The 27,954-nt window shown below is 36.0% G+C and overlaps 3 protein-coding genes across 3 annotated transcripts in view; all 3 read left to right on the forward strand.

Moving 5' to 3' along the window:
- LOC100374853 (deubiquitinating protein VCPIP1-like) overlaps nucleotides 1–27,954 on the forward strand; it is a 62,889-nt gene that overhangs the window by 5,024 nt on the left and 29,911 nt on the right. The window lies entirely within an intron of this gene.
- Nucleotides 7,614–13,769, forward strand: LOC146740216 (uncharacterized). Its single transcript, XM_085501644.1, has 4 exons — nucleotides 7,614–7,701; nucleotides 8,159–8,316; nucleotides 8,841–9,028; nucleotides 13,558–13,769. Exons 1-3 carry the CDS (start codon nucleotides 7,684–7,686, stop codon nucleotides 8,968–8,970), a joined length of 306 nt encoding a protein of 101 aa, XP_085357770.1. The 5' UTR covers nucleotides 7,614–7,683; the 3' UTR covers nucleotides 8,971–9,028; nucleotides 13,558–13,769.
- On the forward strand, nucleotides 15,609–24,523 carry LOC146740217 (uncharacterized). The gene is made up of 5 exons (XM_085501016.1): nucleotides 15,609–17,213; nucleotides 17,547–17,597; nucleotides 17,968–18,116; nucleotides 18,416–18,523; nucleotides 21,003–24,523. The coding sequence occupies exons 1-4, from the start codon at nucleotides 17,003–17,005 to the stop codon at nucleotides 18,494–18,496; spliced, it is 492 nt and encodes a 163-aa protein (XP_085357142.1). The 5' UTR covers nucleotides 15,609–17,002; the 3' UTR covers nucleotides 18,497–18,523; nucleotides 21,003–24,523.

The raw sequence follows: 27,954 nt of genomic DNA on the forward strand, positions 1-27,954 counted from the left end.
TGTTGTCCAAAACATGATACACAATGTGTTAAGGTAGCGAGAAGGGTTTGATGACGTTTCTGATTAAAGCATTCTCTGTCTATTATCTCATTCAGAACCGTAATTTAGCTTATATATTTCAAAAGCCTAAGTATAGAGGGACACGTTGGCACAATCTGGAGAGTCAATGTTTACATAATTACTACGTGACCGCAAAAATGGCAAAACTTTTTGTAAAAATGACCAAGTCTGCGATTGCGAGAGTACAATGAGGGAATTTCCGGGTGAAATTTGGGCAAGGCATTGTCTGTAATCAAGTCTATTGAAATGCGTCTTCCATAGTCAAAAGACCTATTCTTCCGATTTCTACGCAGGTTTGTTTTTGGTCCCCTAATTACTCCACACTTGGCACCTTTAACATACTATTATTCTGTGACAAAGCATTTTCCTAAAGAACCCAGAAATATTTCGCACACCATCATTATCTTTTGAATGCTAACTGCGAGTTTGAATGTCCTAGTCCGAAGGCACTTGATTTGGCGGTGGTCCCAATAAGTCGTACTCAATCAAAACTTCAACTCAAGAAAAACGCGAAAAACAGTTTTCGATAATAAAACATTGGAAATTTGCTGCGTTATTATAAATATGCACTAAAATGGCCAAACACATTAACCACTGATATCATAGAACTCATAAAGAGTGTCAGATATAATGAATAATTTCAAGCGTGAAAAATGAAGAAAATTGCTGGCATTTGAGTTCGTACTTCAGGAACGTTCGGGCACGGTTACTAAAAAAGTAACCGTGGTTCGGGTTTTCATTGTTATGCAAACGAACAACGAGGGATAATCCTCTGACAAACATTACTGTCCCACTGTACACGCTGACAGTTTACAAACAAGCTAATCCTTCAAGTGTCTCTGATAAGAAATCTAACAGAACGGGTTTCATGGTGAAAAAAAAAATTGCTGTGTCAGAGTGTGACGCTGAGTGGCAGATTTTGTTTGCCTCGTCTGTCAACGCTTTTTTTTCCTCGCCATTGCGTTAGAAAAAATGGTATTAGTAAAATAGAATATTGACTTGGAAAATAAAACTATTTAAACGAAACTTCCGTTTTCCAATCACTTTTTTGTCTCGCTTTTGCTACCGCTTGCTGAATTCGACCGAACAATTTCCGCTTTTTTTCGACCGCGCAATTCCCGAAATATCATTCGGACTAACAAAAAAATTCCGAGGTTCACATTGCCTTATCATTGTTTTTCTGTTTTCTATATATGTTGAACAGCTGACACAAGTTCAAATACTTTTTGTTTTAACTATATATAATTATATGCACGCAACCTGACCCTTTGACCTAGATTTGGCTTGGACTGAATATTTTATTTTAAACAATATTCTGACGTGAAATACAAAATGTATTTCGACACAAGTACGACATGGTTGTCTGGGTTTTCTTTCCTGATTATTGAGTCTTCGCAATGTGTTTTGTATAAGTATTGTTGTTTTCCTCCGAGGCGAAGACAAGCTGAAAGACCATGAAGCTAAATGGCAGTTCCATTCTGAGTGAAAGAAAATATTTTCTAAGCCTAAAATAAAACCTAATATTACACCTCTTTGTGTATTTGTTAATATTTATTAGTATTTGTTTGGAATATCGTTGGTTTCTTCATACTGAGTTTAGGACGGGCGTCGATCAACACAATGCTGACAATGGACGTTAGATAAACACGCACTGTTTACGATAGGAAGCTTACACCTGTTATATCAGAATCCTTAACAGGATGTTTACCCGAATATTGTGCAAATTTGGACAAATTATATATTTATCACTCACTCAAAAATACGATACACTTGTCTGGAAGTGGTGAATTTTGAGATACAAATATGGCATTAAATCCATCGAATTTAGGGAAACCATGTTCGATCATGGTGTATATAAATTTTGAATTTTGAGATAATTCACTGGAACGATGCCTGATAATGTATTTAAACGATGTCGGGCCGGTTGTACATGAATCCAAATTAAATATACAAAAATGGACCAAGCAGTCCCTCAAGCTGGAAGACTTGAACTATCACTGAAACTTAGGGATACAATTTCATTGACGCCAAGTAACATAGTTTCAGGCCTGGCCAGTATTTTGTCGTAAATTAGATCAAGACTGTAGAACTTTATTCTGAAGACTACATATATATATATATTTGGCATGAATGGAATACAGTTTCTTCACGTGCATCGGCCAGGGATCAATCGCTGCGAACACGACCAAGTACATACTTGTGTATTTGTCTGCTGTCCAAGACAAGTCATTTTACAAGGACAATCACGAGGCGTGTTTCTACGGGAAAGGTGACTCAAAACGCTGACGAGATTGATTAAAATGAATTGTAATGAAAGTATAATATGTTTCCCCACCATGGGTGGCTAGGCCGCGGGTACACGGTGTCATGCGACACCTGCTCACGAATTATGCCGGCTATTTGCTACCCAGTTTAGTTTTCCAGCAACCTTTCCCAAACTGAGGGACAGCTGCTACAAAATAGGCAAAATATTAAAAGATAAAATTGCATGTCATGTTTGAAATGTGCATTGATATATAACATGTTACACTCAGTGGGTGTGCTACAGATTCCGATCAATATTACAATATATTTTATTTTCTATATTCAGATTCATAGATTCAAATATAGCCAATCACGTTATCTCACTGCGCGAAGCGGTGAATAAACTGAAATTACAGTAACAAAACTCCCAACACAGCCGCCATGGCACAAATAACCTTTAAATCCACCAGGCTATAATGTGACTGATATTTGTTTAAATGGATAACTCTATTGAACATGGTCGAGAATAAAAAGGTCTGTCTGATCACTGTGGTCTGATGCACTGCGTGTTTTATAATAATTTAGACACGTAAAAAGCAACGTGTGCAATTTGAATAGGATTAATTGGTTTTGTCTTAATTAGTTATTTTGTAATATATTTGCCGTATTTTAAGAACATCCGCTCAACTGCTGAAGCAGGCGATGTAGTGCCGTGGTCGTTGATAATGTTTAACTGAAGTGTAGCCGAGTTCTTTCCTTTTTTGTTCTTTCTTTTGAATATTAGAATTGGGCACGTAACAACTCTATCTTATTCATCAATTTTTTATCCCGTTGAACATGCCGTTTTATAACTACAAATATTTCGATTTTGATAGTAGGCATAATCTCTGCTGCCGACTGTCATTACATTTGTTAGAAAGTATTAGAACATGTAACCACAGTGTGTACTCAAAAAGCATCGAAAATCAAAAATGCTATTGACATGTCAGACAGTCCGCTACCGGTAATAATAACCTATACTTAAAGTTCAAATTGTTGAGCCCCATGAATTGTATGCTAGTACTCCGAATGGGATATCACTGTACGCAAGGTAGTAGGACATGTGTGAAGCTAAATAACACATTGTAATAAACAGAACAAAATCCCGATATTGAATTTTGTTTTGTTCTAATAACTCATGTGCGCATTCACATTGTGATTTATTTTGGTTTGAACAATACGAAGTGCGATGTCTGCCCATACTGGGAGTACACGTTAGATAAAAACAGATCTATTCTAAAAACACTCAATAATAGACAACCCTGCAAAAAATTTAGAATCAAGTGCGACAATATCAAAATATGTCGTATTAATAAACGTCTTAACAACTTAAACTTAAAAATACTCGAAAATATAATGTATGTCCATTGAACAATTTAACAAAAATAATCTTGCAAATTTTTGACAACTTGAACATGCATTATTTCACACGAAAATAAACAATCACGCTGATATTTTGATAGTGATTTCAGAGTTTTCCTTGCCAAGAATCTTTTTTACAGTATTGACCTTTATGATGCGCTGTGTTAGTTACTTTATAGAAACGTTTTTGTGTGAAAGAATTCTGCCCACACTGTCGGAAATAGGACCAAGGTTAACGGTGCTATATGCCTATCAAGACTACTTTAGTAAATGCCGTATAAATATCCACTGCAATTGATTTCATGAAGAAACATAAACCTCGTTGAAACAGTTTGTACTTTTTTATCGTACATGATTTGTCGAACTGTCAAACGCCATATGCTTTTCCAAGACCAATTTAAGGAATAATAAATGTGGCTGTCTCTACCACCACCGCCACCACAAACAACGCCAAAATCATAAAATCGATAAAGACTAAAATTGCATGGAGTATGTTGCATGAGCGAAGTTGTTTTACTTATATATTTTATTAAGTATAGACATTAACTTATTTTCTCTTGCATCGTCTGTAGGATTTGTCATTTGGTGAAGCTTCGTACACATGCGTCAAAGATTCTTTTTCGGCGGATATCAGTATTTTGCTATCAGTTAATACGTGATAGTTAATTCAATTTTGGGGAAGCAGAGTATATGTTATGTAACAGGCACGGTTACAATCGTATTAGTATTTATAAATATCGCTATGTCGGTGTTTCCCGTAAACAAACATGTTTAATCCAAATAACTGGGACATAAATTCAATGTGATCAGGAAAAATGAAAACAGAGGTATAAACAAGAGTACCAATGCACAAGTTTTAATGAGCATACATTTAGAAATATCTAACACGGATACTCTATACTATTTGAGTACGTTTTTTTCAGTTACTTGGCAAGTAATTCTCAACCTAAATCAGGTCATATAGCAAAATATGTATGAATCATACACTTGCAATTAGTTCATAAACGGTTTTGATAATACACAAAAAAGAAACGTCCTCGGAGACAGGTTCTAAAAAACAGTTCTCAGATCATATAGCAAAATAAGTATGAATCATACACTTGCAATGAATTTGTACACGGTTTTTATAATACATAGAAAAGAAACGTCCTCGGAGACAGGTTCTAGAAACAGTCCTCGGATCATATAGCAAAATAAGTATGAATCATACACTTGCAATTAATTTGTATACCGTTTTTATAATACATAGAAAAGAAACGTCCTCGGAGACAGGTTCTAGAAACAGTTCTCGGATCATATAGCAAAATAAGTATGAATCATACACTTGCAATTAATTTGTATACGGTTTTTATAATACATAGAAAAGAAACGTCCTCGGAGACAGGTTCTAGAAACAGTCCTCGGATCATATAGCAAAATAAGTATGAATCATACACTTGCAATTAATTTGTATACGGTTTTTATAATACACAGAAAAGAAACGTCCTCGGAGACAGGTTCTAGGAACAGTCCTCAGATCATATAGCAAAATAAGTATGAATCATACACTTGCAATTAATTTGTAGACGGTTTTTATAACATATAAAAAAGAAACGTCCTCGGAGACAGGTTCTAGAAACAGTCCTCAGATCATATAGCAAAATAAGTATGAATCATACACTTGCAATTAATTTGTATACGGTTTTTATAATACACAGAAAAGAAACGTCCTCGGAGACAGGTTCTAGAAACAGTCCTCAGATCATATAGCAAAATAAGTATGAATCATACTCTTGCAATTAATTTGTATACGGTTTTTATAATACACAGAAAAGAAACGTCCTCGGAGACAGGTTCTAGAAACAGTCCTCAGATCATATAGCAAAATAAGTATGAATCATACACTTGCAATTAATTTGAACACGGTTTTTATAATACATAGAAAAGAAACGTCCTCGGAGACAGGTTCTAGAAACAGTCCTCGGATCATATAGCAAAATAAGTATGAATCATACACTTGCAATTAATTTGTAGACGGTTTTTATAACATAGAAAAGAAACGTCCTCGGAGACAGGTTCTAGAAACAGTCCTCAGATGATATAGCAAAATAAGTATGAATCATACACTTGCAATTAATTTGAACACGGTTTTTATAATACATAGAAAAGAAACGTCCTCGGAGACAGGTTCTAGAAACAGTCCTCGGATCATATAGCAAAATAAGTATGAATCATACACTTGCAATTAATTTGTATACGGTTTTTATCATACACAGAAAAGAAACGTCCTCGGAGACAGGTTCTAGAAACAGTCCTCAGATCATATAGCAAAATAAGTATGAATCATACTCTTGCAATTAATTTGTATACGGTTTTTATAATACACAGAAAAGAAACGTCCTTGGAGACAGGTTCTAGAAACAGTCCTCGGATCATATAGCAAAATTAATTTGTATACGGTTTTTATAATACACAGAAAAGAAACGTCATCGGAGACAGGTTCTAGAAACAGTCCTCAGATCATATAGCAAAATAAGTATGAACCATACACTTGCAATTAATTTGTATAGGGTTTTGATAATACATAGAAAAGAAACGTCCTCGGAGACAGGTTCTAGAAACAGTCCTCAGATCATATAGCAAAATAAGTAAGAATCATACACTTGCAATATATTTGTATACGGTTTTTATAATACACAAAAAAGAAAACGTCCTCGGAGACAGGTTCCAAAACAGTCCTCAGATCATATAGCAAAATGAGTATGAATCATGTATTTTAAATTAGTTTCGATAATAATACACAGGAAAGAAACGTTCTTGAAAACTGGGTCAGACCCTCCTAGGGACATTTTCTGGCCATAAGTAATTTGGAGCTACTCCATTTAGTCAGTTATTAAAAATGCGATATCTTATTTCGCCTTCCTCAAGGACTGGACGTTTGTTCATTTACCTGTCAAAACTAAAATCTTTCTTTGTGAATGAAGTATTTCTAATGAGTACATTGGCATCATGGTATTGTATTACCATACTTCACATTTGTTTAGTTTGTACTGTGTCTGAATGTGGCGCTGTCTGAACGCGTTTTTTAGTAAACATGTTACAAAAGTATGTCGTGCGTCCAACTTTCATGAATTCGGCTGTAAGACGTAGCACTCACGTTAAATGCAAAGAATTGCGCAAGCGAGGACTTTAATGTTTTCCGAGGAATTATTTTTTTTGCGGGTAAAATGGTGCTCAGACCGCGAAAGCGAGAATATTGGGGAACACATGGTTCCAGTACTTGTCTTTCAATGTAAAATGGAAAACGTTTGTGAAAGCGAAGAAATGTTACTACTCGCGTGGACGTGCGCATAATATGGGCATGGAGAAAAGGCCAACAAGTTAAGCATGGCGGGCACTCAAAGCACACGACGGTCACATCGACTGCTCTCTTCTAAAGAAGATCAAATAAAAGTGGCAGAACATTATATAGCCAAACAAACTGACCAGCCAGGATTTTATGAGACGATTGTGCTATGGAAAGGTATGACGTTCCACTGTTCACTTTACTGTTTCTATTTGTTGTCTGTCTTCAGCGACAATGTGCTAAATGCTGGGACCAAGCGCGTAGGTGTTACCATATCGAATACTAGTAATCTAAACAGAACACTTTTATAGTAGAATGCACTTACTGTAAAATAATTTCAAACTGAGTGACAATATTTTTTTTATCTAATTATTTTTTTATTTTGTACGCGTTCTCGTTGTTTTGTTTTTGTATTTCGGCAGTACGCATTAATATCTGGCGGCAATGAAAGTGCATGCTAAAAAAAAAATAACTGTGATTTATTGTTTAGACACAAAAATGAGATTAGCCGTAAGAACACTGATATTACACCAGTTTCCAAATACAAAATTCTATAATAAAACTTAGGGAGTCTTTGGTCTTAAGAGCTTAGGGGGTCCCAATAAAAATGGCAGTTTTGTTCTGATCGGCCGTGAATTTTTGATATGCTGTGAATGGAGTTATTCAGGAAGGTAATAATGTAAAGAATTAACAAATTTGTTGTGCTCAGTTCGGCGCGATTAATAATATGCAATCAATTTCCTGTCAGTTGACAACACATTATATTCTAAACCAAAGACTGACAGCACGTTTTTCGAAGACACTGTGCCGTTCAAACCATGGCAGTGGAATCGAAATTTACTTCAGTCTGCGTTAGATTTGTGCATTCAGATCTCAGTATATTGAAAAAGACGTTTGTTTATAGTTTTTAGCGATAATCAGCAAGTATTTCAGCTGTTCGTTGTACGATTCTTTGATGTCCCTCAGATGAGAATATATTTAATCTGACTGTTTGCCGTTTACCACGGTGCTCAATGTCCTAAATAACTGAACGGCCACATCACTGCTTCATGTTAACTTGTATTTCGAAATATATCCAAGTCACAAGTGTAATGACTAGTTTATCATTTATGGTTTATTTTATTCCAGGTAGAGGTGTTTTTGCTGGAAAGCAATTCAAGAAAAGAGATTTCTTATTGCAATACGATGGTGAACTTATTAGTGGGTCGGAGGGAGAGATTCGTGAAGAGTCTTCTGATGGCAGTGTATTCCGTTACTTTTTTTAAATTCAAGGATAAGACATATTGGTTAGTGTCCACATCTTTACAATCTTTTCATATGAAACTCATTTAAACTGCATTTAATATTAGCCTATCCCATAGTACTGTGTACATGTCTGTGTTGTGACTACTATGTGACCCTGTACCACAGCCACAGAAATTATTCAAACTCAAACACAACACATGTGGTGTTTTTTTTAATTCATACCTACTATCACCAATAAATTACATGAACAAATAAGGCCAGTAACCCCATCTACCAATATTTGTAACAAATATCAAATTCTTATTTTATGTAATAGTAAAGCTTTAACAACTTTGCCATGTTAGCCACAAAGAATATTTCTTCATTTATTTCTTTTAATGTAGTGGATGACCATATATGACTGTATGCAATTTACTATTATCAATAACTTGGGATTGCTGGTCATTCTTAAGTCTGTATCAAATGAATGATTGTGACAGTAAAAATAATCTTTTAACTCTTAGTCCATAAAAAAAATCTACCTTGCTATATATTTTTCAAAAGCTATATTTTGCCAATGTTGCAGTATCGATTCTACTAATGAACCTGGTAATGGACCTAAATATGGGCGGCTAGTAAACCATGAAAGAAAATTTCCAAATGCAAGAATGAAAAGGACAGCCATACCTGGCACTATTTGCTGTAAAAGACATTGACGTCAATGAGGAAATATTATATGATTATGGACCAGTCAAATTACCATGGGAGCATAAGGTAAGATAATGCTTATTTTCATAATAATGTTATAACAGCATATGCCTTATAAATATATTTATATACAATTTCCAGTTGAGAAGTTGGTGAAAGTCTGAAATAGGTAATATTTGTTCACATCATTCCTTTAACTGATTCCATTCGAAATTGCACATACACTTGCACATGTACTACCACAAACACAAGTACAGTAGGATTGTCTGGTTTGCAAAGTCCATTGGTGTGATATTTTTTCTTCTGATCGTTGACTTGTCATGATGTGTTCAAGATTTGTATAATTATTCCTGTTTTCCCCATGAAAAAGAATATGGACTGAGTGAAATATTTCTAATTTTCTAAAATACATCCTGACCTTGCTCTCGCTACATGTATTTGTTAATTTTGCATGTGTATGGTATGGCAGTATGTCAGTAGATATATCCAGAAAAATATTTTTAATGGTTTGAAAATGCCTATTGTTTGGAATGTTGTTCGCTATTAGTTTGCCCATACTGAGTTTTGGACAGTCAAAACCGATATCTATCATTCAGCAAGATCAGCTAAAACAGGACAAACCTGGACTAAAATTCCTGGGAATAATGTACAACAATGTGACGACTGAGAACCATAATTATTTAGGTACTATTTATTATATATATATTCTGATTTTTCATTGCTAAACCAAAAAAAAATTTAAGTTGTCTTGGTGAAACAGTCATTAAAATCAATGTATTGGTTCATTTCAACTATGCATTTATTACCTTGAAGTGTTGAAAAAAAAAATCCAATAGCAAACCCGGAAAATTTATGAATTTCCCTACTTCAGTGCTAAAAATGGTTGAGCATGTGGGTGTGGTACACTGGCAAATGGCTGTGGATAATACAACCGAACATGATTCTGTCATTCGAGTCGTGTTTCAATAAGCTGACTTCAATTTCCATGATATAAAATATTACATTTAATTTGCTAAAATCATAACAAAGATCTGAGTATTCAAATCATATAACAAGAGGTCACAGTTCAAGTTGCATTTATGAATGAACAATGTGCCATACGATTTGAAGCATTAATTAATTAATTAGCTACATTTGATCCAAATATGAGTTTTCATTGGCCAGAGAAGTCAATTGTTAATGCCCGTTTACCCATGAGAGAGACCCCCCCCCCCCAATCTTTAACATATTTTTAGCAAACAAGTTTTTTGGGCCACCATTCACTGAGCATGTACCTTTAATCCCTTTACAGTATTCAAAAAGAAACATGGATACAACTGATGCACAAAGGATAATCAGTATATCAGTTGAAAAAATTGCTTCAGATAGAAATCGGCTCTCATTCAGAAAACTGCGTATTGCCCCAAATATTCAAAAGATCCTGCTAGTATCTAATGTCATCAGCAAAGCTAAACTGGTTTTTTCAAGACAAATGATTATTGGGTTACAACAACAGCCCAGTTTGGAATTGGGATATCATGATTGCAAGCTAGAAACTATGTCAATATACAAGACTGAAGTGAATGTTACTGATAAGACACAGGAGTTGTTAAATCGTCATTCTAAGATCACAAAGTTGAGAAGTTGTATTCAGAAAGGGAGTATTAGGTCATGAATGGCAAAATTCTCCCCAGAGATGGTAATGGGACAAACATTTCAGTTTTTTTTTTAATTTACAACATGCTGTAATTTGGAGTGTATTTTAGTCCCCGTTCTAACGAAGTCCGTGCGTTCGTCCAGAGTCGTATCTCAGAATCCCTTGGACCGATTCCGTTCATTCTTTGCATGTGCCTAGTACTTTATGTGGCACATATGCACATGCAGTGGTTTAGTGATTCGATTCAAAATGGCCGACTGGCAGCCATCTTGTTTTTTGAAAATGTTGTATTTTTGACATGCTTTGTCAGTTTTCATTCAAATTTAGTACATAGATCATACATGTTAGGATACATGTCCCTGACCGTCTGTGAGTTCCTGAGTCTGTCCGTCCGTCCGTGCGTCAGTCAGTCTGTCCTGAGTCATATTTCAGAATCCTGTAGACCGATTCTGTTCATTCTTTGCATGTGCCTTGTGCCTTATGTGGGAGATACGCACATGCAGTGGTTTAGCGATTCGATTCAAAATGGCCAACTGGCAGCCATCTTGTTTTTTGAAAATGTTGTATTTTTGATATGCTTTGTCAGTTGCCATTCAAACTTGGTACATAGATTATACATGTTAGGTTACATGTCCATGCCGATTTTTTTCGTAATTGGATCTAAGATGGTCGGTATCTTTTTTTTTTTTTTATGCGGTATCTTGGACGTGCTCTGTCAGTTTTCATTCAAATTTGGCACATACATGTACTTTATACATGTTAGGATGCAAGTCCATGACAATTTGTTTCAAAATCTGATTGACAGCCATCTGACTTTTTGGCCTTACTACTATTGATATTTCCACAATTTATGTACTATTTTCATTCATATTTGGCACATACATCATACATATCAGTGTGTTTCATAATCAGATCAAAGATGGCCGAATAATGGCTGTTTTTATTTTTGGCCATATTACTACTACACAGAACACGTGTTTTGATGTACCGTACTCGACCGGGTTAGCGCCCAGAGGCCTCAACTCAGAAAATCACGATTTTGTAGGGGTGGGCGCTTACCCGAGCACCCCCCTCGAAAAAGAGTGCAAATGAAAATTTTGATTCATCAAGTGACAGATTACGTCTTTGAGGGAAAATCAAATTACTAAATTAATTTGCGTCGTCATTGATTTTCACAATGAAGAAACAGAAATGATCACAAAAAATATGCACATTTTATTACAATATTAATTACGTACCACCATAATTTACGGAATTAAAAACATTTGAGTCTTTTGGAACACAGTCGAAGTCAAAATTGTCATATTATTTCCACTGACGAAGTTGTTGGATCGTACGCAAACTCTCGATGAAAATCACTTTCCGCCATGATGCAATTGCAGATTTGACCTACAGCAGCGTCGTTTGACCTAATGGGTCAAAGTTGGTTATTAACTAATCAGAATGCTGTGTTGTACTGACGCAAATTCCCGAAGACTTTCCGGTAACGCAATGCGGAAGTGAATAATCGATGTCGAAGTACGATCTGTTGGAATTGATTTCAGCGAATAAACGACATGGTTTTTCCAAAAAACTAGTAACTAGCCATTTTTGAGAATTAGACTGAATATGGCATGAAATATGTATCGCATTTTACTTGTATTAACAGGTCATTGTCGAAGCGTAGTTTACGCACGGTTACCGTGTTCTACGCATCCACAACATGTTCACAGCGGTCGATGTCCACGCTGTATCATATAAAAACGATTACCAAGATTCGTTACGCAAGACCAAGTTTTAAATTAGTTGCATTTTGAAGGGGTGGGCGCTTTGCCGAATGTGACCCCAAATATAAAAATTGCGCAAAAGTGGGGGGTGGGCGCTTGCTCGGGCATAGGCGCTAATGCGGTCGAGTACGGTAAATAGACAATCTGTTGTATACGCCACTTGGAACTCAAGTTTCAAGGACACGCTCGCGACAACCCCTCTGCTTTAATATGATGAGCACAAAAAGAACTTTCAAAAATTTAATGGGGACTGTGTCATTTTCAATGACTTGTAAACAATGTACCGGTAGTAGGGCTTGTAGGGCTTTTGAAATATGTTATAGAAAAGCTGACCTAATTTTATCCCACGTGTCCATTAGTAAATTTTCGCAGCTGGTTAAGTATTCAAAACAAGAAAAATTTTTGCATTATGCCTGTCACCTTTTTTGGGGAGAACAATGCCATTCCGGTTCCAGACCTTGGTCATGTATGGATAGATCTTGTGTGAACTTAATACATACATGTACATTGAACGTTTGCAAGTAATTTTGTTTCTCAGACTGGATTCAAAATGGCTGACTGGTGGTCATTTTGTTGTTAGTTTTGAATGTGGGGTGGGGGTTGGGGGAATTTTGTTGTAATGAATGTGGTTTCAGAGCTGTATCTGACATTAATTGACCAGGATGGATCTGATTCAGAATGGTGGAATGCTGTTATAAAGTATGCCTCTGACATATATTGATTGATGGCAATCAAACTACTATTCCTATGTCATTTCTTTCATGCTCTGATTCAAAGTGGCTGACTAATTTCAGTTATGTTTACTGTTAAAATAAGGATGACTCTTGTCATATCATGAAATGACTTGTTTTGGTAAAAAATTGTTTACTGGTAGCCATTTTTTATGAATTCTTTACCAGATCGCTGACATGCTTGAATATGCTTCAAACATCACATAAGCATCAAACTTAATGTTGTACATTTCCATATATATGGAACTGAATCTCGCTCATACATGAACAGATTTTGTTTACTACATGGTATATGCATTTTTCACATATAATGGTATTTAAAACATTATGTTGAAAAAGTAACGTGAAATAGCTGTGCTATTTCCAATGACTTGATTTTCTTGTATGCTGTTGAGTGAGATTAAATATAAATATTTATTGCTCTAAAATCTTTGTCTTCTTCTATTTGTATTGCTTTTGTAGATATTAAACTTGCAACAAACACATGGCATACCAGCATGTACCAGGGTGTCACGTATTACCAGAACGCACATCATCTGATGAAATCAGTTGTCTGTTAGCCAAGTCTCAAGTACCAGGGTGCGACATATTACCAGACCACACGTCACCAGATGGAATCAGTTGTCAGTTAGCCAAGTCTCAAGTTCCAGAGTGTGACGTATTACCAGACTGCACATCACAGGACGGAATCAGTTGTCAGTTAAGCAAGTCTCAAGTACCAGGGTGTGACATATTACCAGACCACACATCACCGGATGGAATCAGTTGTCAGGTAGCCAAGTCTCAGGTACTTGGGTCTGACACAATACCAGACCGCACATCACCGGATGGAATCAGTTGTCAGTTAGCCAAGTCTCATGTACCAGGGTGTGACATATTACCAGACCGCACATTAACGGATGAAATCAGTTGTCAGGTAGCCAAGCCTCAAATACCAAGGTGTGACATATTACCAGACTGCACATCACAGGACGGAATCAGTTGTCAGTTAGCCAAGTCTCAAGTACCAGGGTGTGACATATTACCAGACCACACATCACCTGATGGAATCAGTTGTCAGTTAACCAAGCCTCAAGTACCAAGGTGTGACATATTACCAGACTGCACGTCACAGGACGGAATCAGTTGTCAGTTAGCCAATTCTCAAGTATCAGGGTGTGACATATTACCAGACCACACATCACCAGATGGAATCAGTTGTCAGTTAGCCAAGTCTCATGTACCAGGGTGTGAGATATTATCAGACCACACATCACCGGATGGAATCAGTTGTCAGTTAGCCAAGTCTCAAGTACTAGGGTGTGACATATTACCAGATCGCACATCACCGGATGGAATCAGTTGTCAGTTAAGCAAGCCTCTAGTACCAGGGTGTGACATATTACCAGACGACACATCACCGGATGGAATCAGTTGTCAGGTAGCCAAGTCTCGGGTATTTGGGTCTGACACAATACCAGACCGCACATCACCGGATGGAATCAGTTGTCAGTTAGCCAAGTCTCAGGTACCTGGTTCTGACATATTACCAGACTGCATTTCACCGGATGGAATCAGTTGTCAGTTAGCCAAGTCTCAAGTACCAGGATGTGATGTAATACCAACCACACAACACCTGATGGAATCACCACTCAGTCAATCCAGTGTCAAGTACCACAGTGTGACATATCGTCAGACCACACATTATCCGATGAAATTAGTAGCCCGTTAGCTGAGATTGTTACTGATCGTCACTTGAACGCTGCTCCATTAACAAATGTTTTTTACGAACAATACTGACTCAGAATATGGCTGTACATGATTTGTGATGTTTCCATAATTCAGTTCGGATGAAATATCCTAAACAGGCTGGACAGGGAACATATTCAGTTGCAGCTATATGATATGATGGTCTTTTAAAGGGAATTAAAAAACCCTTTCTAGCCTTGAGTACTTCCACATTATGTGCATGATTTCCTTTGTTTGTTAGCTTTTGCCACAGCAATTTTCTTTTAGCGCTTCTGTATTTGAAACTCAACACATGAGCTACATCTGGTTCTTCACTATGCTTGCTTTCAAAATGCCTAGGTAACTTTGCAACTGGCTTCATACAGTACACACAATACTGGTATTTGTCCCATTTCCTTTTTTCTTTGTGTTATTTGCTGTAAGAACCAACACAGATGAAGTTTCAGATACAGTTGCCTTATTTTTGAGAGGATGATGAAGTATCAGGTTTCAAAACAGCACATACATTACTTGAACATTTGTTTTCTTCAACATCTTTTCCAATGCTTAATGACTGAAATTGGGGTGTAATGTTAAACACCTCTGACTCACAATCCGACGATTCAGATGTAGAGGCTCCATGATCATCATAATCCTCACCATAACTTTTATTTCTAGACATTTCATTAAATAGCTTTCTTTGTGATGTGCAGTCTGGTAATATGTCACACCGTGGTACTTGAGACTTGGCTAACTGGCGACTGATTCCATCCGGTGATGTGTCGTCTGGTAATATGTCACGCCCACATTTCTGTGCATATTTGTTCAAGCACATGGTAGCACGTATTGGATTCTCTAAATCCTGGAGACAGGCAAACACATACAGATTGGTTTTCAGAACACCAACCGACTCTCTCTTATCCATAAGCAATGTGACTTGATTTTTCACATGGTGTGTCAGAATGACCGGAACATTTCTACCTCTTTTTCCTCTTATTTCAACTCGTTCAAACAACTGACATAGGGCTTTCTCCCAATCCGACAAATGACATGCTTCTTCCATGTTTGCTCCACGAGATTCCCTGAAATCTGTAATTGTTATACGTTCCATCTCGCCACTTCTTTGACGATTGAAGATAATTAACTGTATGAGGGTGACTTCACTTAGCTTCTTCCATGACGTTTTACAGGTGTTTTCTTTAAGATTTTCATAATTGTGCTGCTTTTTTCAGATATTTGTTCATCCTTACAACATCTTCCACTAATGGTAGATCGTTTCGTTTGTTTCTCTTTTGTTCTAGCTTTGAGCTTAGTGCATGAGAACTAATTTTTTGAGCCCACTGCATCTCACACAACTTGAGGAACCTTGTATATGCTATTTCCATATTAGAATTTTCACTCTTTATGGCATCAGTTATACAGATTGCAGCACGCTTTTTCAAGGCATGTCCCAACATCAACGCTAGAGATAGTTTTCCAGCTTCATTTGTGCAGCTTCGATTACAGCATCAAATTTTGTAGGATGAATAAAATCCCTTAAACAAGAGTCTTCTTTACTCTGCTTCCTCAACTCTAAAAGTAGTCTTGCTAGTTCCCTCATCTTTTGTTTGACATACTGATGTCAGGTAGAGGCAGTACCAACTTTGATGTATTCTCTGTAGCCATATTCTACAATCAGATCATCATTTCCTGCTGTAATTGACACATCATCCTGAATCATTTGGGATAAAAAAATTTCAGCCATACCAGCATTTTTACTATGAGGTGACAACATTCCGGCAACTTGCTGTATACGATTATGAAATGCCTGCTGTGGTGCTTTTTGAAACATCCAGACTGTACATGATTTGTGATATTTCCATAATTCAGTTCGGATGAAATATCCCAAACAGGCTGGACAGGGAACATATTTAGTTGCACCTATCTGATATGATGGTCTTTTAAAGGGAATTAGAAAACCCTTTCCTGCCTTGAGTACTTCAACATTATTTGCATGATTTCCTTTGTTAGCTTTTGCCACAGCAATTTTCTTTCAGCATTTCTGGATTTAAAACTCAACACATGAGCTACATCTGGTTCTTCACTATGCTTGAGAATCCAATACGTGCTACCATGTGCTTGAACAAATATGCACAGAAATGTGGTTTGACTTGCCCTGAATGTTTCAACTCAACCAATCTTAAGAAAGCAAATTGCAACTATGTCTCAACTTTTCAACTTGAAAGACAATGGACAGGAAATTTTGGCTGGTTTTTTGGGTCATTACATCAGAGTTCATAGGAAGTTTTATAGGCTCCCACAAGACACCCTGCAGATCGCTAAAGTCAGCAGAATTATACTTGCTTGTGAAAGAGGATCTGTGGAAAAGTACAAGAACAAATCACTTGATGACATAGAGATTGACTTGAATGGTAAGTATGGATTTACTTTAACGTACATGTATGCCAGAATATTTTCAATGAATGTGGTGATGGTATGTTCTTTTTTACCGCCCTATATTCGTGAAAGTAATTTCTGATTGGATGAAGTCATTTCGAAATTGTATTTATGCCAAAGCCACAGTTCCTGTGGTTGGCAAAATGGTTTTCAACTGCAGTTTTGAAATTTTTAAATGTTATTCTAAAATTGTTAACTTTATCGTAAATCACATTTATGCCTAAACAAAAATGGATGTTCTTACATCAAAAAAAAAATTAATTTCTCATTACTATTGTATGCTTCATCAATATGTGTGTTTATTTCAGAGGTTTCAGATGATGAAGAATCAGTGCTGATTGATATCAAGACTCCTGAAGGTATGTGAGAGTTATAATACTGGAAAATCAAGAATTTATGGATGGATTGACGATTAGAAACAAGGTGGCTGAATGTCAATCATTTCAGTGTTAAAAAAATCATAATTAAGCATCAGCTTCTGGATCCATATCTCTGACATGTTTATGTTCCAACTATATTACTATAAACAAAACTATACATCTTAAGTTTGATAACTAACTGGGACTGTGCCATGCATGGCTTGTTTTTTATAAAGGGGAAATAAAATCCAACCATGAAACTATTACATTACGTTATTCTTCATGAACAGCGTCTGTGTTTGCACACACTGTCACAGATCAGTACATTTCCGAATCTTTATTACTTTCATTATACCTGGTATTTTTTCAGCACCTACTGAGAAAACAGCAGATTCAGCTGTATGTAAGATAGAACCGTATTTGATACTAGAATCCAGTTTTAGGAATCTCAAGAATGGGAATGAACTTTCTGATGATATTGTCAATTCTGCTGTCTATCCTGCCACTCAAAAAAGAGAGGTAACTTAAAGTTATATTAATTTAAAGTTATATTAATTACTTCACTGAGTCTGTGTCACATGTACATCATTGTAATTAGATAAGAAATAATTTGTGTACACTATAGCATGCTGTACAGTTATCATGTGCTAGATAATATAATTAAAAAATAGAAATGATAATATTATAAAAGCTAAATTAAATCTTGTTTAAATTGTTAATACAATAGGGGACATTATACTATATAGTTTTTTATGAATTGCAGGATTCATTTTTCTTCTTTCTTTTTCATTTACATTTTACTTGATTCTTCCTTTTAGTTCAGCATGAGCTTGCTTATCCTAAAAGAAGGGCATCTGGCAAAAGTGATGCTTTTTTCACTCAGACTTCATCTAGTGTAAAGAAAAAAAGCAGACAGATGCCTCAAGGTATGGAACTGTTTCAGTATGTAGCTGCCAAAATTTCAATGTGTATTGCACCTCATAGACTATGACTTTATGATGTCTATTTAAACAATAATGAACGACCCGCCAACCTATAATGGACGAAAGCTCACTCCATTATGAGTTGACAAAGAATTTATTATTGTTATTTTTTGAAGCATTTTCAATATCAGTGGATTTGCTGCCACTAAAAAATGGAAAATTTCGAGAAAAATCCACAGTGAACAGAACTGTTTCGCAGTCACTGGCCTGTAAATCTGAATAATTTAAAATGTCTTTCTGAAAATTGTATTCACAATCTCATATGGCAAACTAAGAAAGAAACTAGTTTTTATCCATCAAATATTCTTGTAATTAAATAATTCACAGTGTGGTGTGGAGTAGCATTGTAGTGGTCGCCCGAGTGAACGGCACACAGTGACTAGTACTTTTGGTGTCCGTCACGACCTTGCACTATGCTATGCTAGACCGCCGCCTATGGACTGACGGAATTGACTGTGCGTAGGAGTGTGTACCATGGGTACATGTACGTTGTCGTATTGTTACCCAATCCAGCAAGTGTTTTCAAACCATTGAGGTGGATTTTATTGGCGACAGTCCTGTAATAGCTATTTTCAAATGCTACGAGAGGCCCATGATTTGATGAATACTTCAAGCCAAACGAATGCGTAGCGAGTGAGTGAACATGGCTGGAAAGCTAGTGGGTGTTAGCCATCCTACAAACAGTGATTTTAATCTTGCTGTATAAATAACAAGTCATTGTTAACGACACAGTCCCCGTCCAAAATTTTGTGATTTGACATATCAATTTGATGCTGATGAAGTCATTGAGATTAGATTGAAACCATTAATAGGAGATGGATTTGTAAAAAAAATATGATTTATTGCTTTTACATGAGACTTGGACAATCATATTGAATCAAATTACAAAAATAATGTTCGTGTTGATGTATCTATTGGTATACTGTTTTTGTACAAAATTTAAACAGAAATATTCATTGCATTCATAGGAAAGTAGGCATGGGTACCATGAAAAACAAAATGGCCGCCATATTTGTTTGAATCACGAAAAAAGTATGACGTGCACCTATAACCAAATGTGTATGATCATCATTCCAAGTTTAATCCAAATCGACCCAGTCATCTTTGAGAAACAGCCTCGGACATGTGAAAATGACGATTTAGCGCTTTTACATTAAAATTGGGCATCGGCCAGCCATATTGAATTGAATCACAAAAACCATGCTGGTGCAGATGTATCTCTTGGTATACTATCTCTGTACAAACTTTAAACAGAGACATTCATTGCATTCAAGATAAAGTAGCATGAGTACCATGAAAAACAAGATGGCCGCCATATTTGTTCGAATCACGATAAAAAAATGACGTGCAACTACAAACCAATATGTATGATCATCATACCAACTTTGATCCAAATCGGCCCAGTCATCTCTGAGAAACTGCTGCAGACACGTTTAGGTATCAGAAATAGCAAATTTTACATCCAAAATGGCCACAAGTCGCCCATTTTTGCTCCGATAATAAAGTAACTTGACGCGTATATGTAAGATATTATGTCTTCATGTAAAGTTTGAATGAAATCAGTCAATTGGTGTTTGAGATATAGCTCCGTACGTACATACATAGGAATGGACGGACGGACGGACGGACGGATGGAACTAACCCAAAATGATAGTCCCCGTTTTCGGACTTCGTTCGAACGGGGACTAAAAAAAAGACACCTGACAACAATCTTGTTTCACAAATAAGTGTAGTACTACTATTCATTTTTCTGTACTCACACTCTGTAAACATAGCAGCATCTGCTTGGTTGAATCACCCCGGGTTAACCTTAGTTCATTGACACGATTAGGGACATGACAGCGGCATCAGTCGTAGAATCTAGAAGCATGCCTACTAGATGAAATGCTTCAGCCGAGCGTGCTTTAACGTAGAGAGCTAACGAGGATGCTTGCAATTTCTCTTCTTAAATAGTTTCTCCTTTATTCGTTTTCGAAAACTACATTGTAATCAAATCCATGGTACAGGGATCAATAATGGGATACATTATTGCAAATAATCTGCTGCATTGACATCATAAAATCCACTGATATTGATAATGCTATAATATAATTAAATATAAGGTTTACTTTAAAATTGCATTACATCATTTATTACATATCCATGTTGATTTGTTTTTGTTATGTTTGACTGACTGGTGGTCATTTACAAAACCATAAAAAATCAACATATGAAAATGTCATTTAATTTGAAATTACTCATAGGATATTACTTATACACCTTGTTTTGATTTTGAGTGATGGCAATTTTTCAACTATTATTTCAAACAACTTCTTTTTGAAAATCTAAACAATTTTGCAGCAACAGATTTTGATTTGCGGCTGTCTATTTACCTTGTTACTTTGTAACAGTAGATTTACTTGATATTTTCTTTTTGTGTTAGGTGCAGAATATAAGATATGGAGTGTTGAAGAACAGATGGCTGTTAAAAATTATTTTTCGCAAGATATTAGACTTCTACACATGTCTGGAAAGGCTGCTTGCAGTAGTTGTTTACAACAGAATCCAGTTTTGTGCCATAGGTCCTGGAAAAATGTAAAAGATTGTGTTCGTAATTTGATTACGGTACATAAGAGGCGGAAGGATAAATGAATTCTGTTATTATTGCTGCCAGATGTTATATAATAATGTGGTATACATCAAACTGTAAAAGAACTGCTAAAGAGCCGCCAGTTCATATTTGCTACCACACCTGATTCTACATCTCACCTCATCAGGTGCTCGGCTATGGTAGTATTAAACTCTTTTTATAGAAAGGGAATCGTTCCAGCAGGATTATGATTTAAGGTATAGATACAGGTTCTTGGGCACTTGGGAGTGAATTTTTTTTTTTTTTTGCTTTTTTTATCCAAAGTCTTGGCTATAGATTGTTAAAATTTCGCAGTATTGTGAATAGTGGAACATACTCAAAAGACGATTTTAAATTATAGAAAACAGGTACAAACATTTTCTTTTTTGAATGTTTAGCAAGATTTAGCAAGGCTGTACATAAATAATCAAAAAGAAACATGGTGAAAAAAGTAATGACGGGATCTCCATATTATGCACTGTATTTAACTTTTTTCAAAACAATAATAGGTTGTTGTCAAAATAGTGTGAGAATTTCAAGACAAACTAACATAAACTGTGGGAGCTAATTAATTTCCAATCTCTGTGACTAACCAGAAAACACGAACAGAGATAATGCCTGTTTTATGAAAGTGACGACGTTAATCGTCTACAAAAATGGCTATTGCATCACAACGACATGCCAAAATCCATCATACATCGATGCTTGCTGATGTTCAATTGTCAGATAAAAAATAAAATAAAAATATTTACAATTCAAGGGAAACGGACGTAAAATTGTCTGCAGAGTCAACACCTTGCGCGAAAACTGTCACGGTGTCGTGTTATCATTTCCACTGAGTGAGGGGCACAATGGATCACGTAAAGCTGATGAGATATTCATACAGTTATATAAACATTGCGGATTGAGTCTAAATTTACTTTCCCTCAAACCTTAAAAAAATACATTGTATGACTCAGTTTTTCGTGATCTCCAGTGAAATGGACCATGCGAAGTTAGACGACCAGTTTGAAATGGGCCGTAATATTTTGCTACACAACGGCTATTTGCAGTTTTTACTACTCAATCAGTCAACTGCCTGTGAGAAAAAATCTAAATGGGAGGGAAAATATTGTAAATCGAGACAGGTTTCATTCAACTAAAGATGAGATGGGTCGATAAAAATTAAACGAACCCTGACCTCTGGAAGTACCCGATTTATAGAGTGCCTTAGTACCAGAGGTTGCAGAGCATACATACAATGTACTTTTCAACATCGCTACAGGTGCATGCTAGCTGACAAGGGGTTTCCGATTGAGGTAACCAAGATGGCATCACAGAGTGCTTCATTTTTCCGTGGTGCTTAAAAACAGAATCTTGTTGGCAATTTTTCTGTAATTTCCAGGGTATTTTTTTATTTTTAATTAACCAAGCATTTTACGAGCATGCCATTGACAAGTTATCGATACAGCTCAGCAATGGTGTTTATCCATTGCATTGCAATGCTATCAGCAGGGTGATCTCTACAGCAAAACGAAAAATGTTTACTTTGTATACTTCAGTTTTAAAATACCTTGGGAGAAAAAAAATGTGTGAAAACAAAAATATTTAGTAATATAACAATATGCCAGGCTAGAAGTTGTTGACATGTTGCGAGATAAGGGTGAAACTGTTTACTTATCATTTACAACTGTAAGCAACGTAAACAAACTTCGGGACTTTTAATCACATACGTGTGCCTCGGTTCCCTCTATTTTAAAATCGTTTTTTTGAGTGTTTCAGCATTGACAATGCTCCAAAATTTTAACATTATCTAGCCAAGACTGTCTGGGTAAGAAAAAGCAAAAAAAAAATAATTCACTCAAAGTGCCCACGAACATGCATCTATACCTTAAGGCCACTTCATTGTTATTGCAATGAATCTCACACTGTCAGATATTGTGGTCAAATCTATGCAGGTTGTTGTAACCTTTGCAGTTGGGTCATACCTTCATTAATTTCTGATAACTGGTACTATAGAAACAGTGACAGGTTCTTAAAGCGACAATAGATTTTGAAAATTTTTGTTTAAATATACCTACATAAAGATTACCAAAATACTGTTTTAGACATAATTGCGTGGAGATTGGTCAGCCTTTCAAGCTGGGAACGTATTTGACCCAGGGCCCTCAGTAAGTTATCATGTACTGTAATTTTTCATCAAAACTGGAATTCAATAGATGGAGACCATGACGCAACCGTGCCCCCCCCCCTTATTTCACTGACAATGATTTAATGTACAATGTCCGTTTATGCTATGCTTTCAGTGTCTGCAGGAAATGTTTTATTAAAATGAAAATATCGATAGTTGCATCTATTGTCGTTTTAACTACAGTGGTCACAAAAAAATTATGTCTTTATACTGAACTGAATGTGTGATCAGGTGAAACAAACCTATCTCTGCTACTCAGTAATACTACATGTGCACTTGTCCTACATTCTAAAAAAACATGTTACACTGATTGGTCTTATGGTAATCATGTCAATCAAAATCATGCTTTGCTCCAAAAGCCAATAGCAAGTTTGAGATATTCTGTGTACATCATTTGTTACTTAGGATGAATTATAAAAACATAATTGGATTCTAGAAATGTAAATGTTATTGAATTGAGCTCAATCTGAAATAAGTGGCTGAATTCATGGCTTCATTAATGGAGTTCCTGTGTTCTTTGTTATGATTAATTAATATTTTCATGTATTTCTACCTCCATATATTTTGTTTTTCATCAAATAAATCCTAAAGCAAGGTGGTCGTTGCACCATGGCCTGGTTGATAATGGACTTGTACCAATGCACACAATGCGTGTGAAATACATTGTTTACGTGTAATTCAAACACCCGCTGCGCCGACCACCACCCTTTAAGTTTATGGGCATAAGCATTTAGATCATTTACAATGATCATTTTGTGCATTTGATCTTAGGTGTACTTGAGTTCCAAACAGGTTTATTCCTTCCACTACCATAGTTATCTGTGGTCATCCACAACATGGTCTTGTTTAAATGTTGGAGTACCGTATGCTCTATCTCACCTAAATTTGGGATGGAAAATTACCACCTTTTCATGCTGGAAGTTTGAAAATAAGAATAAACATTTTGTTTGATATTGCATTCCAACAGAAACAAAAATATACTAAAAATATTTACAAATTTTCTATACATAATGCCACATGTGGCTGAGAAAAAACACAACTATGGAAAACTCCCTGCCTATACTATTAACAAGTACACTTTGATCTCTGCTCATTTCTCATTATAATGTAAGAAAGGAATATGTATTCCTTCAAACTATTGCAAATAAAGTTGGTTAGTAGAAAATAGCGTGATGATATTCTGTGTGAAAGTTGTATCAACCAGATTCCAACCCCATTCTATTTTATCGAATTCAAAATTTGGAAACAATGCTAGATAAATACTGATACGAGTTCATTGCTCTGAGAATTACAGTTGCAGTTTATGCAACTATCAGTGTTGTCCCCTACTGGAGATGTACATTGCCATTTTGTACAAAAAAAGTTAAAAAGAAATGCTTGCTTCCCTAATAAAATTGTGCAGAACGAGAGGGGAGCAGCTACCTTCCCTACCCAATTTTCAGCACCACTAAGTTATTGAACGATGTTGTATATACAAAAATATCCACACCTATTTTTATTTATACATTCAATCACTTAACATCCATTGGAATGGATGATAATGGATAAATGAAAAGTGACATGACAAAGAAAAAACAATTAAAAATTTAGGAAGTGTTGCTGTCTAAATTCAAATCAGATTTACAAATATTAAACTAAAGGTATTCAGAGATTTAATGCTCAAGCAAATTTGTGAATATTTTGTATACATAAATGGAATGTTTTTGTGCTGGGCATAGACAGGGCAAGGCATCACAAATTGTTTTTCATTTTTTCGATCTGATTTTTGTTACAGAGAAGACATACCTAGCATTTGCTGGTAACTGAGTGTATGAGTTTCAATTCTCTATAACAAATATTTGACAATCTTACTGCCATTTGTGAATTGCACTTATATGTGTGAATGCTATGCTATTGTTCATATCAGTTCGAGGACATGTGAAGTGACACTTTGCACATGAGGGAGTGACACCCCCGAGATTTTCCACGTCCTCTGAAAAAAAATCGCGTCCTCAGAAAGGTGGTCCTCAGTATGATAGTCAAAGGCAGGTCCTTGAAGAAATGGTCTGATTGCTAAACTCTACTAACCCATGTATACCTACAATAATATTAAATTATGTAATTAAATATCAAGCCTGTAAACCCACTAGAAAGTGACGTCCTCGGAGACTGGTCTAGAAACCGAGTCCTCTGAGCATATAGTAATGCGAGTATGTGTGTGTGTGTGTGTGTGTGTGTATGTGTATGTGTGTCCGTCTGTTCCACTGATATCTCAAGAACCATACATCAGTTTTTGATGAAACTTGGCACACAGATGCTCCAAACTAATGCGCAGATTTGATTAGTTTTGGGTAAAAATCTGTGCAATATTAATTACCTAATTTGCATAATGATTAATCAATTTTCGGCTTTTCCACTGATATCTCAAGTACTAATCATCACATTTCACTAAAACTTGGTACATAGATGTCATAGGACACTGCACAGACCTGATAGTTTTTAGGGTAATATCAGTATATATTAATTAGCTAATTTGCATAATTAATTAATTTTCAGCTTTTGATATATCAAGTAGTAATCATCATATTTCAATGAGACTTGCTACATAGATCTTCTAGGATTATACAGACACTTGATTAGTTTTAATTGGATATTAATTACCTAATTTGCATAATGTTCCACTGATATATAAAGAACCACAAATTGGATTTTAATGAAACTTTTAAAGAGAACTATGCAGAAACCCAATTAGTTTTTGGTAAATATTTATGCTTATTAATCACCTAATTAACATAATTAATTAACACTGATATCTCAATTACTGATCATCACATTTGAATAAAATTTGGTACATAAATGCTCCAGGACAATAGACAGGCCTGATTAATTTTGATTAATATTAATTCTCTAATTAGTTTAATAATTCATAATTTGTTTGTTGTTCTGTTCATATTAGTTACCTGATTTACATAATTAGTTGTCAGCTTTTCCATCAGTATCTCATGTACAAGTAATTTTGAATTAATTTTTAATGTGTCTTCAATACTCTCAGCACACGGGAGTTCTTTCTAAGCTTTCTTTGATTTTGATTATCTCCCCTTTCATCGAAGGCAACAGGTGGAGTTGTTGGTGTAAGATGATTGTTCGTTGTTGTCCCCCTGTGTCCGGCATCAACATATTTTTAAACAACTTCTTTTTGAGAACTGTTAAATCTATTGCTTTTCTACTTGGTGCATAATTATGTTTTTTGGGTGGACCTTATTATTGCTAGACTATGCTCTGATGAAACAGTAGAGCTAGACTGTGTTCTGATGAAACAGTAGAGCTAGACTGTGTTCTGATGAAACAGTATAGCTAGACTGTGTTCTGATGAAACAGTAGAGCTAGACTATGCTCTGATGAAACAGTAGAGCTAGACTGTGTTCTGATGAAACAGTAGAGCTAGACTGTGTTCTGATGAAACAGTAGAGCTAGACTGTGCTCTGATGAAACAGTGGAGCTAGACTGTGTTCTGATGAAACAGTAGAGCTAGACTGTGTTCTGATGAAACAGTAGAGCTAGACTGTGCTCTGATGAAACAGTAGAGCTAGACTGTGCTCTGATGAAACAGTAGAGCTAGACTGTGCTCTGATGAAACAGTATAGCTAGACTGTGTTCTGATGAAACAGTGGAGCTAGACTGTGCTCTGATGAAACAGTAGAGCTAGACTGTGTTCTGATGAAACAGTAGAGCTAGACTGTGCTCTGATGAAACAGTAGAGCTAGACTGTGCTCTGATGAAACAGTAGAGCTAGACTGTGCTCTGATGAAACAGTAGAGCTAGACTGTGTTCTGATGAAACAGTAGAGCTAGACTGTGTTCTGATGAAACAGTAGAGTTAGACTGTGTTCTGATGAAACAGTAGAGCTAGACTGTGCTCTGATGAAACAGTAGAGCTAGACTGTGTTCTGATGAAACAGTAGAGCTAGACTGTGTTCTGATGAAACAGTAGAGCTAGACTGTGTTCTGATGAAACAGTAGAGCTAGACTGTGTTCTGATGAAACAGTAGAGCTAGACTGTGCTCTGATGAAACAGTAGAGCTAGTCTGTGTTCTGATGAAACAGTAGAGCTAGACTGTGTTCTGATGAAACAGTAGAGCTAGACTGTGCTATTCCAACCAAGGGTGGTAGGCAAAAGTGCCTGGGTTAATACAATACATGAATATTTTCACTCTTGGATAAAATAAGTTACATGTATTAGTAACATTCTAGAAATGGAAAAACAAAAACAATACTACAAGCATTGTGGTAATGAAATGTTTTGATCGAACTCGTACATGTAGTGGTTTTGCATCTTGCTCAGACTTCAAGTTTTAGAATACATACTTCTAGCACCTATAAGACATACTTACTTTTTTAAAACGTTTGAATGTAGGACGATTTCACCCTGCTCTTCATAATAAATAGAAGGGGTATGACACATCCAAAGCTGGCCAGTAGGTGATCGTCGTATAGAACACATGACCTGCAAATTTTCGTTCAATACTCATACCATTGCATAGGTGTACCGTGCTTTTCTTCGCATTATTATGCATGTCTGCCTTTTATAAAAGAAGGTACACACCATGTTCAATCATTA

This window comes from Saccoglossus kowalevskii, chromosome 7 (assembly GCF_978046115.1).
Source record: "Saccoglossus kowalevskii chromosome 7, keSacKowa6.1, whole genome shotgun sequence".
Classification (NCBI taxonomy): domain Eukaryota; kingdom Metazoa; phylum Hemichordata; class Enteropneusta; family Harrimaniidae; genus Saccoglossus; species Saccoglossus kowalevskii.

Coding starts and splice junctions, on each gene's coding strand:
- LOC146740216 (XM_085501644.1), top strand. Junction 8,317..8,840: donor TTCAAGGATAAGACATATTG/GTTAGTGTCCAC, acceptor CCAATGTTGCAG/TATCGATTCTACTAATGAAC.
- LOC146740217 (XM_085501016.1), top strand. CDS start 17,003: ATGTCTCAACTTTTCAACTTGAAAGACAATGGACAGGAAATTTTGGCT. Junction 17,214..17,546: donor CATAGAGATTGACTTGAATG/GTAAGTATGGAT, acceptor TGTTTATTTCAG/AGGTTTCAGATGATGAAGAA. Junction 17,598..17,967: donor TGATATCAAGACTCCTGAAG/GTATGTGAGAGT, acceptor GTATTTTTTCAG/CACCTACTGAGAAAACAGCA.